Raw genomic sequence first — 14,436 nt, forward strand, 5'->3', positions numbered from 1 at the left:
AAGAAATTCACATAGAGCTAGGTGTTATACGTGAATAATGATCTCACTTTGACCGTACATTTTTATGAAATTGAAAATGAACTACCAAATTAAAAGGGTAAAATATGAACGATTGATTAAAATCTATAAAAAAGAAAAGTGGACGACAAAATCTCACAATCCTAATAGATGGAGGACCACAATTGCAATTAAGAAAAAGTTCACTTTTTTTTTTTGTGGATATTCTCATCAACCTTGAAGAATTTTACTTATCCATCATCCTATTTTGATATTAATTTCAGCTTTCTCTTCTTCATTATCATCACAAAATTGCAATCTTTGCTACAAATTTTCCAGGAAAGAAAAACACCCTTTTGAAAATGCAAAAGTCAGAAGAAGAAAATCATGACCTTCCTCAAAAGTCAAAACCACTAGATGAAAATGTGTTTTCCATGGATTATGATATTGACTTTGAAACTTCATGGCCTTTGGATCATATATCTAACTCCATGCATCCTTTTTTCTTGCAAAATATCTCTGAACAACCTTTTTCACCTATTTGGACTTTTTCTGATGATGATCACAACATTGCAGCTTCAGGTTACTCATCCTTATCTTGTTATGTTTGTGTTTTTGGTTTGTTTCAATTAGGTTTTGAACTTTTGTTCAATTTCTTGGACTTGCTTGATGTCTAAGTTGACTTTTACTCTAGTTGCTTTAATGGAATATATTTTGCTAAGGAGTTGAATTTATATTCATTATTCAATATGAAAAATTGCCACAGATTATTGTTTTTGTTTTTGTATTTTTGGTTTATATTCAATTCACTTTAGAAGTTTTTTTCAACTTCTAAATCACTGACACCGTGATTTTGTTGAAGTTTTGAAGTGTAGATTTTGTTTAAATCAGAGTGTCACATCCTGATTCTGCCAAACTCACCGTCAATTCAAACATAAATTATTTGTCACTCAACTTGCTTAATTGATTGGAAAATTCAAGAGGGTCTGTGATTATATTTTTTAATAATTTTGCTTTTGGAATATACTTTGCTTATTTCTTAGTTTAGAGTTTTGAATATTGAAGAAATCTCAAATTTTCATTTTTTGAAATATCTATTTTTCTTATTGTGCTTGAAGCTCAATTTGAGTGTTCAGAAATTGAGTATAAAGCATAAATGAAATATAGATGGACTTTTGACAGGCCAGATTTTGTCTATAATTCCTGTTTTCTTGGAAGTTTCATTATTAATAATTTGGTCACTAGAATAAAAGAAATTCAGAAAAAAGTCACTGAAATTGTAATCATAGGCGATTTGAATACTTACAAACAAACTGATCCTTAAAAAATAAACTTTTGAGGACTTGCTTGAAATCACAATGAATTTCAAATACTCGTGATTTTAGGTATTGAATTTGAGACTAATTTGAAATGTTTGATGATATAAGGTAAGGTCTGGACTAAAATAACCGACCATTCACGATTTTAGGGACTTTTCTAAATATCGCTCATTCCATGTACTAACTAGCTATACAACACCGACACTTCAGATTGCATGAATGTCAGGTGTCTGACACCAACACGACACCAACACATTAGTTATATTTTATCAAATTATAGTTGGTTTCAGAATGTCAGTGTCATGTTTGACCTATGTCTATGCCAGTGCTTCATAGATACGTAGACACCATCATACAATTTCACGGACTAATTTGGATGTTTACTCGTTTATAAACTTAGAAAGTTCTAAATATGATGTTTGTTGAAATCCAAAGATGTCAATATAAAAGCTATTCATAGTCCACTCAAGTGACATTTGATTCTAAACATGAACATTGTAGTTTATGCTGGACCTGCACTTCTGATTGAAGCTACCACTTTCAGGTAACAACAAAAACATAATAACTGAAAACCGAGTCGAAAATGATGACAAGCATAAACGTGTGACACCCCATATAGGTCTACCACCTTTACAAAATCCACATGGTTATTGCCTAATCAAGGAAAGAATGACACAAGCTCTTAGAAACTTCAAAGAGTTAACTGAACTGAATGTTCTTGCTCAAGTTTGGGCGCCCGTGAGGAATGGAAGTCGGTATAAACTCACAACTTCAGGCCAACCATTTGTTCTCGATGCACATAGTAATGGACTTCATCAGTACAGAACAGTTTCTTTGATGTATATGTTTTCTGTTGACGGAGAAAACGACGAAGTTTTAGGACTTCCTGGAAGAGTTTTTCAGCAGAAGTTACCTGAATGGACTCCTAATGTTCAGTATTATTCTAGTAAAGAGTATTCAAGGCTAAATCATGCTCTACATTATAATGTTCGCGGAACTTTGGCTTTGCCGGTGTTTGAACCTCCAGGACAATCATGTGTTGCTGTGTTGGAATTGATTATGACTTCACAGAAGATTAACTATGCTCCTGAAGTGGATAAAGTCTGCAAAGCACTTGAGGTTAGGTATCTTTTTAAATGTGCTATTCATTTCTTTTCTTATGTTTGGTGAGTGTCATGTGATGGTTATAATATTACATAGACCTTGTTTGGGAAAACAGCTTATACTGTAAGAGCTTATCATATAAGCGCTTATGAATTAGCTATTTCTATAACACAAGATAAAATAATGTCAAACTGCTTTGTATAACCTATAAGCTGATTTCATAAGCTATCAAGGAGAGCTTATTTTCATAAGCTGAAAACAGCTTACGGAAATTTCATAAGTTGTTTTCATAAATTCTCTCAGTTTCACAAGTGGTTGGTTATGCCAGTTGACAAGATCAAATAAGACAATTCAAACAAGCCCATACATATATTAGAAATTGGTAAATATTAGAAATACTCTTTAAAATGATATTATTTGACTGCAGAATCAAAGATATCCTACTTATTTGCCGATATGCGTATAAAATATAGAACAAGAAGCTGAGATGGCAACTTCAGAACTTGCTCCTCGAGTCTTATAACCATATAGATTGATTTTAAAAAAGCCATCTGCCTTCAAACTATACTCTTTTTACTAACATGTTGGAAAATGTTACATAATAAATAACATGCTTTTTATTCCTGAGTCACCTTCTACCAGTTTCCTTGCAGGCAGTAAATTTGAGGAGTTCAGAAATTTTGGAGCATCCATACAGTCAGGTAGTTTTTACTGCTATTCATGATGTATATCTCCCTTTTAGTTTTGTTTCACTTTAGTCCTTGTTGTTTTGTTTTAACCCCTTCATTATTTGGTTTATCTTTATTAAATCCCTATATTATAAGGAGTCAAAAAAGAGCATGTTAAAGAGATTAAAACAAAAGTATACTACAGTGAATGCAATGAAACAAAAAAAAAAATTACAAGGGACCACTACGGAAAAATAAATCAGCGACTAAAATGAAAACATTAGTATATTACAAGTTATATTATTACAAGGACCGAAAACATATTTAAGTCTTTCTGTATGACATCTATCTTAAGCCTTCTATTGTTGTCAGTCAAATAACATAGCAATTCTTTTAAACCAGATATGTAACGAAGATAGACAGAATGCATTATCCGAGATTTTGGAGATATTGACAGTGGTGTGTGAAACTCATAATTTACCTTTGGCACAAACATGGGTTCCATGCAGGCATAGAAGTGTTTTGGCTCATGGTGGTGGTCTAAAGAAAAATTGCTCAAGTTTTGATGGTTATTGTATGGGACAAGTTTGCATGTCAATAACCGAGGTAGCATTCTATATCATAGATTCTCACACATGGGGTTTCCATGATGCATGTGTTGAACATCACTTACAACAAGGTCAAGGAGTTGCCGGAAGAGCTTTTTTGTCTCAAAACATGTGTTTCTGTAGAAACATTACTCAATTCTGCAAAACCGATTACCCTTTAGTACACTATGCTCTCATGTTTGATTTAACAAGCTCTTTTTCAATATGTTTACAAAGTTCTCATACCGGAGGTGATGATTATGTACTAGAGTTTTTTCTTCCTCCTAGTATCAATAAATTTTGTGAACAAAAGGGTTTGTTAGGATCAATATTGGCAACAATGAAACAAAATTTCCAAAGTCTTAAGGTTGCTTCTGGCGTTGAACTTGAGGAAGATGGATCAGTTGAAATTGTTGAAATAATAAATGGAACAGTTCATTCGAGGCTTGAATCAGTTCCGATTATTCAATCTACTAAATTATCAGCTAGACATGATGATGCCTCGCCGGATATGGAGGAGGGAGTGCCACTAGATCAATCACGACAGAAAATAATCACAAATTTTGATGACATAAATGATATAGGAAATCTTGATGATTATGCAGGTGGAAGCATTGATCAGATCCATTCCTTGAAGACTGAAACCAAAAAGAAACCGTCGTTGAGAAAACGCGGAAAAGCTGAGAAATCAATTAGTCTTGAAGTCTTGCAAGATTATTTCAGTGGGAGTCTAAAGGATGCTGCAAAGAGCCTTGGAGGTATGTTCATTTTCTGATTTAGTTGTTTTAGGCAATATGATGCTGTTTTGTTTTCTGTACGAATGTGCAATTTTCTCCAAGATTTTGACTTGCAGTTGCAGACTCACTTTGATTATTGATACTGTTGAAAAATATGAAAAAATGTGTCTGCAATTATGGCTGCAATGCAGTTGCAAAGAATTTCAAAACTTTTATAATGTTAACCGCAATTTAAATCAATGTTTTGCTTCTATCTGAAAACATATAGTAATCAAAGAATAAATTGATAATCGAATACTTAATTATTAATCATTGTTTATTACTAGTAACTTATAATTCTTTGACAAAAATTGGAAAGAAATATCAACTAAAATCTATTGTTGTTATTGGATATATCCTTGTTGTACAGTTTGTCCAACTACAATGAAGCGAATCTGCAGGCAGCACGGAATATCCCGTTGGCCTTCTCGAAAGATCAAAAAGGTTAACCGTTCGCTGTCCAAGCTCAAATGTGTGATTGAATCGGTCCACGGTGTTGAAGGAGCATTTGGTTTGGATTCTCCAAGTACAAGCACAATCCCTATTGCTGCTGGTTCCTTTAATGAACCTTCTACTTCGAACAAGTTTGAACACCATACCTCATTAAGCATAATGCCATCAGAACCTAAGAAGAACGAAAATTATTTAGATGCATCTAAATCAGAACCTCAAAAACCATTAGGAGGAATGCTAATCGAAGGTGCTGATAGTTCTAAAGACTTGAAAAATCTGTGTCCTTCAACAGATGTTGTTTTGGAGGATCAGGTCCTAGAAGCTTCAAGGATTCATCCTCCATGTTCTGATTTTGTTCATATGCAAATGCAGCACATGGATACTCTTAATTTTGCAGCTCAGAAAGAGATGAAGATTGTGACTATAAAGGCAACATATAGAGATGATATCATAAGGTTTAGGGTTTCTTGGAACTGTGGCATTGTGGAATTGAGAGAAGAAATTGCTAAAAGACTGAAACTAGAGGTAGGGACATTTGATATCAAGTATTTGGATGATGATCAAGAGTGGATATTGGTAGCTTGTGATGCAGATTTACAGGAGTGCATGGACATTTTAACATTATCAGGAAGCAACATTATCCGGCTTGTTGTGCATGATATTTTGTCCATTCTTGGAAGCTCGGTTGAGAGCTCAGGGGAATGAGGAGAGGGAACCTTGACTCTCTGCACTCGAGGAAATTACACTGACAAGGGATCTTAGCTATTAGATAAAGATCAGACGAGTTGTATGAGTAGTATTCTGACTTTACTAAATCGGCTTTATAGTACAACTCAGTGTAAGAGTCGTCCAATCTTTATCCAACTGTCGAGATCGGCGACAGTGTGATAGTGTCAATGCAGAAAATCCAGTTCCTTATGGGAGGCTAGATGTAGTTCAAGTCCATAGTTATTTAGGGAATTTTTTGTCTGAGAAAACATTTTTTCCCATTTTTGTTTTCATAAATAATTACAAAAGTATGACGTTGTTTCTTGTTTCAAATATATGTACAGGAAACAGTGAAAAATAGGCAAATGACATATTTTCACTGTTTCTTATTGGAATATTTGAATTCAAGAAACAATTATGTAATTATTAGAGAAAATGAAAATCTAAAAAAAGTTTCTGGCAAAAATAAGCTCAAATTTTCTTGTGTCAACTCATGAGAATGAGGAAAGGTTGTGTATAATATAGTTTGTACTTAATGATTTGGATTCTTGTAATTATAGGATTAGGTTAAGAATATATTTAGTTTCAAATATTCACCCATTGTAAGAAACTTAGTACCATTAGATTAAAGGACTACCACTTTCATGTTTTTTTTTAATGGTTTAATTGCACTTTTGGACCCCTATCTTTCCAAAAGTTGCGGTTATGGACCCCTAACTAATTTAAATACAAAACAGCCCCCTATGTTTTGATTCTTTGGCAGTTTTGGACCCCAGTCCATTGTTGACTCGGTCAACGCTGACGTGGCACCCTAAGTGAGGTGCCACGTGTCAAATTTTTTATTTTTTTTTGCCTTGGGGGTCCAAAACTGCCAAAGAATCAAAACATAGGTGGCTGTTTTGTATTTAAATTAGTTAGGGGTCCATAACCGCAACTTTTGGAAAGATAGGGATCCAAAAGTGCAATTAAACCTTTTTTAATTAATGGTAAATGTTAGTAATCAGTTGTTGGATTAGTTTTTTCTCCTTCGTTTGAGTTTGGATCGAGAACCTTCAAGACTTTCGTGCTATTGTTACTATTCAATGGTAGATTAGATATCGTTTTTTATTACCATGTTATTATGTTATAAATTCTAATTTCCCTAATGAGTAATCTCCAGCAAAGATTTGGATGACCACCTTTATCTCTTATGCTTCTTGAAATACTTTGTAATAATACTCAACTAGAATAAGACTCAAGTGTTACGCAGTAGTCTTAAAGCTTATTCTAGAAAGAAAAAAAAAAAAGGGTTAAATATGATTTTGGTCCCTATAAATATACAAACTTTTCGTTTTAGTCCCTCTAAAATTTTCCTTCAACTTTTAGTCCCTTAAAAATTTTCAATCTTCACTTTTGGTCCCTCCTTTAAAATAAAATCATATGTAGATTTTGTATTTTTGAATAAAATTTTGCAGAAACATTCATAATATTATAAGAGTCTCTCCCAAAAAAATTTAGAATTTTTTAAAATAACATGAATTTTTATATTTTTGATAGTTAAAAATTCATATTAAATTTATGTTTAGTTAAAAAATTCTAATTTTTTTTGCGAAATATTTTTACAATATTCTACACATTTCTGCACAATTTCATTCAAAAATACTAAAATTAACTTTAAAATAGGGACCAAAAGTAGTGATTGAAAATTTTATAGGGACTAAAAGTTGAAGGAAAATTTTAGAGGGACCAAAACAAAAAGTGGATATATTTATAGGGACCAAAAACATATTTAACCCAAAAAAAAAATAGTAAACATTTTTCTCTTCTCTTAGAAACAGGGTCGATCCTGTGAATCTGGAGGTTCTGCTCTGTAAGTGAAAAGAGGTTCGTAATAAAATAAAAATGTATTTTTTTTAAAAAGAACAATGTTCTATTTAATTTTTTTTTAAAAGATAAATACAAGGTGCCGTATTTATGTTGTACACCCTAAGGTGAAAATCACAATCGTATACATGAGCAACCTCAAACCACCGTCCCAAAAAAAAACATCCACCTAACACAAAAAGCAAGAGGACCCAATTCTAATAGGCCTAAAACAAGACAACAGAAAAAGAAAGTGGAAACCTGGGGAATAGTGGAGTAGTACTTAGTAGTACTAATAGACTATAATTTTTTTTTTGAGGTCCATACCTTGTGTTGGAACAAAATGTGTTAACATTACCCTTTAAGAGTTTTGGTGATAACAAGGTATTAAAAATTGTCAATTGGATATGCTAATATTTGTTCAAGTGTACAGGACCATAGAAAAAAATTTGGAATCATTATTAGGTTCTGGAAGAACAAAAGAGAGCAAAGGAATCAACAAAAAGGAAGCTTGAAGCATCTGAAGAGAAGTGCTCCTGAAGTCAAAGTGCTCTTGAAGTCATAACGACATCAGAAGCAAGTTCATCAGAAGCTGAAGATCACCAGAAGCTCTAGTTCATCAGGAGATGCAAGATTTAAAGCTTCAAAGGCTGTTCAATGGATTTAATCTCGTCTAGGCATTACAAAAGACTAGAAGAGTGAAGCAACAACTAATTTGAAAGGATTTGAAGGCATTAGATGCATGTTCTTTAAAGAGTGTTTGTAACACCCCGTTATCCAAAATCAATTAAATAATAAATTAAACATGCAATCTGAGTAAATCTCAAACGGACATGTCACACTACTTTGCAAATTTTCTTAAATAGAATATAAAAACTATTTAACGAAACATCTTCCATAAACTTCAATAGATATGCACCGGAATATTTGCATCAAAAGCAACAACAACAATGGTTTAATTCTCCATAAAGTATTCTTGGCATAAAAGCCTCATCAATTATTTCAACAACCAAATAAAGGGCTACATTAGCTTAATCCAAAAATGTGATACATAAGGAATGAAAAACAAATAAGAAATTCCATCCCGTACGTATCAGAGCCCTAGACATTGAGCCACCACCTACTACTCAGGGTCACCTGCAAGTTACCCATAGGAAGGGCAACATTTTCAAGCAGAAGGGGTGAGATTCACAACAATAAATATAGATAATAAATTCATCAATTGAATCTAACACCCTAACATAATAATAATTCATCAATACATAGATATATCACCATTATCAACATCAACAATAAATGAAATTATAACCAACGACATCGACTCATGCAACACTCAACAACTCCACTAAGACTCCTCTACAATGCTCATGCATGTGGTACCATATTCAGGGCCGGAGCCCTCACCGCTAATTGAATGGTTAAAGCATTCGTTCAGGACATAGGTCCTCACCGCTATCGAATGGTTAAAGCATTCATTCAGGACATAAGTCATCACCGCTTTTAACAACAAAGTGTTCACCGCTTTGAACGACGAGGCGTTCCAGGGCCAGAGCCCTCCCGCTTTTATGCTTATGCAACTGACTCCACTCGTGTATATCTACATACAACTTGACAATGCATATATGTATATATGACTTACAACTCCATAATTCAACACAAGTATGACTCAATTAAATAAAATCATACATCTCATTCAACAAAATATCATTATAAACAATCCAATCATTCCTGAAAAATGCACAATTTATAATAATCATGCTTAGACATCAATATCATTCAACAACATTCATTTAATTAACAAACAGCTCAGAACTGGGCAACTCGCCTCGCGAGTACATCTACTCGCTATGGCGAGCACAAGAAAACGGGCTGCTCGCCACGGCGAACTCAAGGCGAACTCAAAACAGGTGCTCTCGGGAGTTTTGACATTCTTCTCACTAAATCTTCATTTTTAAGTTCCCTATTCATCTTTTTAATCTGAAAATTGTCTAGACCTCTCTAAAATCATCTAGGCACCTAAAACTATCCATTTTACAGCTTATAACAACACTTCAAAAATCATGATCTCTCATGTACATACTCGCCATGGCGAGTGGTTCTGCTCGCGAGGCGAGCCATGAAGTTGCTCACTCGCGAGGCGGGAAAGTCTACTCGCCGGAGCGAGCGATGAACATCAGTGCGGGCAGAATGCAGGTTTTTCCCCAAAAATTCAATTTTCTCACTTTCACTCCCCAAAATGGTTTACAGATGTGAAATAACTTGTTGTATGCACTCAGAACCTATTTCTAACATCAGAACAACAATTCCTACACTCAAAACCCAATAATTCACCATAAACCTAAAATTCCCAATTATAACAAAAACCTGTTAAAATCAACATCAGAATTAAGTATCTACACTATTGAAGTAAACTTCACCCTTACCTTAATTCAGAAGGAAAAAATGCACCGTGATTGGATTCTCTTGGCTCTACTTGCTCTTCTCTCCCTTTTCTCCCAAAAGCTTGGTTGTACGTAAAAACGTTTCTCTGACTTCTCTATTCTTAACTCCCCAAAATTTAACTTCCCTTTAATTCATTAAACCCCCCTTAATTCTATTAAATCCTAATTTAACTCCCCAAACTCCAAAATAATATTAATTTCCCACTTATTCTAATTATTATTAAAATAAACTATATAATAACATAATGCACACCACATAAATCACAAATATTATTTAAAATCACATAAAAGACTCTAAATAAATCAAAAATAAATAAAATAACAACTAGGGCGTTACAGTGTTGGCAAAGTACAATTGTACGAAGTGTACAACCACTACCTCCACTACTCTATTTTTGTCTCTGCTACAAGACAAGAAAAACATCCCTGCCTGCAACGATGTTCCCTATCGATTGGAATGGATTTGAAATTGATCCTTCATAGGACAATAACCATATCAGACAAAAGATCATTGGTGATTGATCAAAGCTTCAAACGACTCTATTTTGACGTGCTGGCAATTCAAAACGTCTCTTTCACACCTCTATATAAAGGAGTGAAGACTTAGAGATTATAAGAGGACTCAACAACAATCTACTAGTGCCAAAACTCTGCTGAAATTGTTCTGCATTCAAAAGTTCACTTAGAATTTCTTAACAACTTTCATATCTTAGAAATTCTAGAGTCTTAAGAGTTTGTATCTGATTTGTATTTTGAACACCACTGATTTTATATCAAGTGTTCAACCTCAAACATTTTTTTTTTGTAATTCTGTTTGAATTAGAAGTCCCTTGCAGTTGTGCTTGAGCATTAGAAGTCTCTTGATTGTGTTCAGGAGCATAGGAAGTCTCTTGCTAGTTCTAGCAGTGAGCAATTGTAATCAGATATTACATTTTAGTGAACTCTCCTTGTAAGTGCAAAGGGGATAGGACTACTTCTGGTTTGTGGAAGGAACCTGTATAATTGTTTTTTGTCTTTCTTCTTTCTCTATGTCTCTGTTTTATTCGCTGCTACTTAGTTCTGGGAATCACTTCAGAAACAGAACTTTATTTGCTTATGATTAGTGTTTTCAGCTTAGGAGAAAACGAAGAAAAAGCTAACACAATTCAACCCCCCTTCTTGTGTTTTTCTCACCTTCAATTGACATCTAGAGCCTTGGTCTGTTGTCAAAACACTTAACAGTGTAACATAAAAAGATATGAGAAAAACATGTCTGGTATGGAACCTGAATCCAGTACTAGCACTGCTATTCCATATAATTATGGTAACAACAAGAAATCTGACTATGGAAAAGTTCCAAAGTTCAATGGATATCCTGAAGAATTTTCCTGGTGGAAGACCAACTTCTATAGTCATGTCATGGGCTTAGATGAAGAACTATGGGACATACTAGAAGATGGTATTGGTGACTTGGTCGTTGATGAAGAAGGAGCTGTTGTTGATTGAAGAAAACATACTTCTGCTCAGAAGAAATTCTACAACAAGCATCACACAATCAGATGAGCACTTGTCAAAGTTATACCTAAAGCAGAGTATATGAAGATGAGTGACAAATCAACTACTTAGTCAATGTTTGCTTCTCTCTGTGCAAACTATGAAGGTAGTAAGAAAGTAAGAGAAGCAAAAGCTCTTATGCTTTTTCATCAGTATGAGTTGTTCAAAATGAAAGATGATGAAAGTATTGAGAAAATGTACTCAAGATTTCAGACTCTAGTTTCTGGACTTCAAATACTGAAGAAAAGCTATGCAGCCTCTGATCTTGTGAGCAAGATACTGAGAAGCTTACCTGCAAGATGGAGACCAAAGGTGACTGCTATTGAGGAAGCTAAAGATTTAAACACTTTAAGTTTTGAAGATCTACTCAACTCTCTCAGAGTTCATGAGATAAGTCTTAATGAACATGAACCTTCTTGGAAGAGTAAATCCATTGCTCTACCATATAAAGGGAAGTCATCAAAAGCTCTTAAAGTTGTTGAATCTGAAGAAGAATCACTTGATGGAGATTCTGATGAAGATCCTACTGAGAAGATGGCTATGCTTTCCAACAAGCTTCAGTATCTGGCAAAGAAGAACAGGAAGTTTCTGAGTAAGAGAGGTGGCTACAAGAACTCCAAGAAAGAAGATCAGAAGGGATGCTTCAACTATAAGAAGCCTGGACATTTCATTGCTGATTGCCCTGATCTTCAGAACGAGAAATCAAAGGACAAGTCAAAGAATTCAAACTTCAACACAAGGAAATTCAGAAAGCAGATCAAGAAGAGTTTAATGGCAACCTGAGAATATTTTGACAGTGGATCAGATTCTGAAAAGGAAGAAGTTGAAGATGAAGCAAAAGTAGATGTGTGGTTAGTGGCTACTGTGACTTCAACAGCAGATCCTAATTCAAATTCTGAAGATGAAAATAAGGTATACTCTAAAATTCCTAGAGAAGAACTTATTGAGTCTCTTAAAGAACTTCTTACACACTTTGAATACAGAACTAATGAGTTGAAAGATTTAAAATAAAGATATGTTGTTTTGACTTCATTTGTAGAACTTATGAAGAAAAACTCAAGCATCTTTCTCAGAAGCTACAAGAAAAGTGTAATGGGAAATCTTTAAGTAAAGAAGAAATTGCTCTTGAGGAGTATATTATGTCTGGTATTGACAGAAGCAAAGTTGCTTCTATGATTTATAGCATTTATAGAAACAATGGTAAAGGGATTGGATTTTCAGAAGGGAAACCAAATGAAATCAGTCTCAAAGCCTGTTGTGAATGCATCAAGGAAGGGTTGAAAACCCTCTTTGTACCTGAAGGTTCTAAGAGTGAAACTGTTGTTCAGTCAGAACCTGAAGCTACTAGCTTTGAGGTTAAGATTACTTCAAAGTCAAAGAACTCTAAGCCAAAGGCAATGATAAATTCTGATTCTAAGACTTCAACGATTAAGATTCTGAAGAGATCAAAACCTGTTCCTCAGAGTCTGTTAAAGCCAGAAGCTGGTATCTTAAAGTTTAAGTTTCAGAGGAAGAAAACAGTTGCTGCTGCTTGGGAATCAGAACCAAGAGGTATTAAACCTAAGGCACTGAGTAACTAGAAGCAATCAAACTCTCTACACAAGGTGTAACAGCCCGATTTTTGCTAGAATTATTTTAATTGTTTTAATATGTGTTTTTATGTGCTTGTGTGTGATTATTTATCGTTGGGTGCATTTTAATGGGTTTTCGTGTTATAAGGGTAATTTAGTCATTTTGGACTCATGGGTATTTTGGTCATTTTGTGAGTAAGGATAAATTAGTAATTTTTGGTGAGGATTATTTTTAGTATCTAGCGAGAACCATTATTTTACTAAGTTACTAGTGTGGTAAATAGTTGTGAGCCGGTAAGTGACCGTTGTTAGTATTTTACCGTTAAGTGTGCAGAAACATTTTAGAATTGTGAGTGAGTGGATTAAGCCCACTAAGGCATTAGGGTTAAGTCCAATTGAGTAGAGCCTATATAAGTTCTAGACTTTAGAGAAAATAGGTCTTCATTTCATTTTACAAGAATTTTGAGAGAGGTAGAGAGAGAAAGTTCAAGAGAAGAGAAAAAGGTTAGAAGGGAGAAAAGCTTGAAGACTCAAGAGGTGATAGAGATTCTAGGAGCTAAATTGAAGCGTTGGCTATGATTATTTGCTAATTGAGGTAAGGGGGTTAGATTTCAATCATAATCAATTAGTTGTAATTTTTCATTAATTGCATGCTTAAGTGCTTAATTGAGTAAGTGATTATTTTCTCTAGTTGTTAAAATTCGTGCTCTTGTTATGATGATATGTTTGAGTACATGAAATTGGTGATAATTGAATTGTTGTTGGTAAAATTGCATGTTCGTAGTATGTGAAAATGATATATTGTGAATTGTGCTCTAAATGTTGAATTGTGATGAGAATCATGCTTAATTGTTGTTGTTGTTGTTAAGAAATATTTTTGTTGATGATTCATAGCTTGGGTGTTCATAAATCATGAATTGATGATGAGAAATGAGTTCTTGTTGTTGAAATGGGTTGATTTGGTGAATTGTGTTAAATGGCATTTGTTGTAATGTTTGATGTGTTTTTGAGAGCCATTTTAAGTGTCTTGACCTGTAAACAAACTTTGGAAATATAATTGAACCTTGGGAGATCAAAATGGGGATTTTTAAGTGAAAAAAGGGTGAAACCCGTAATTTTTCTGCAGAACTGATGACTGTTTACTTAAGCGAACGCTAAGCGAACAATAACATAAGGTTCTGAAACTTGGTCGCTTAAGCGAACCGGTAAGCGAACAGTAAGCGAACTTTTCTCTAAGCTACTGGAACTTGTTCGCTTAAGCGAACAAGGTGGTCGCTTAAGCGAACATGCCCAGTTTCAGCAACCTTTGATTTTTCGTTCCGGGCTTTAGGGGGTCAATCCGAGCTTTGTAAAATACTTCTTTCAACTTGTTTAATCTCTGTTTGAACTCCTAAACCTACTGGAACATGATTTACTCATTCGAATTTGGGATTTTCT

At 34.2% G+C, this 14,436-nt stretch overlaps 1 protein-coding gene across 2 annotated transcripts; it reads left to right on the top strand.

The window, feature by feature from the left end:
* Window positions 1-224: 224 nt before the first annotated feature.
* Window positions 225-6,268, top strand: LOC25479714 (protein NLP7). Of its 2 annotated transcripts, none has more exons than XM_013587861.3 (5): window positions 225-579; window positions 1,861-2,435; window positions 3,074-3,121; window positions 3,491-4,433; window positions 4,822-6,268. In XM_013587861.3, exons 1-5 carry the CDS (start codon window positions 360-362, stop codon window positions 5,607-5,609), a joined length of 2,574 nt encoding a protein of 857 aa, XP_013443315.1. In that variant the 5' UTR covers window positions 225-359; the 3' UTR covers window positions 5,610-6,268. The 2 variants fall into 2 exon arrangements, with proteins under 2 accessions (XP_013443315.1, XP_013443316.1); XM_013587862.3 differs by having other exon boundaries at window positions 444-579; window positions 1,818-2,435.
* Window positions 6,269-14,436: the final 8,168 nt, after the last annotated feature.

This window comes from Medicago truncatula, chromosome 6, assembly GCF_003473485.1.
Source record: "Medicago truncatula cultivar Jemalong A17 chromosome 6, MtrunA17r5.0-ANR, whole genome shotgun sequence".
NCBI lineage: Eukaryota > Viridiplantae > Streptophyta > Magnoliopsida > Fabales > Fabaceae > Medicago > Medicago truncatula.

Excerpts from the sequence above, each read along its gene's own strand:
- LOC25479714 (XM_013587861.3), top strand. The coding sequence starts at position 360 with ATGCAAAAGTCAGAAGAAGAAAATCATGACCTTCCTCAAAAGTCAAAA. Across the intron at positions 580-1,860 it reads TCACAACATTGCAGCTTCAG|GTAACAACAAAAACATAATA; the intron begins GTTACTCATCCT and ends TACCACTTTCAG. Across the intron at positions 4,434-4,821 it reads TGCTGCAAAGAGCCTTGGAG|TTTGTCCAACTACAATGAAG; the intron begins GTATGTTCATTT and ends CTTGTTGTACAG.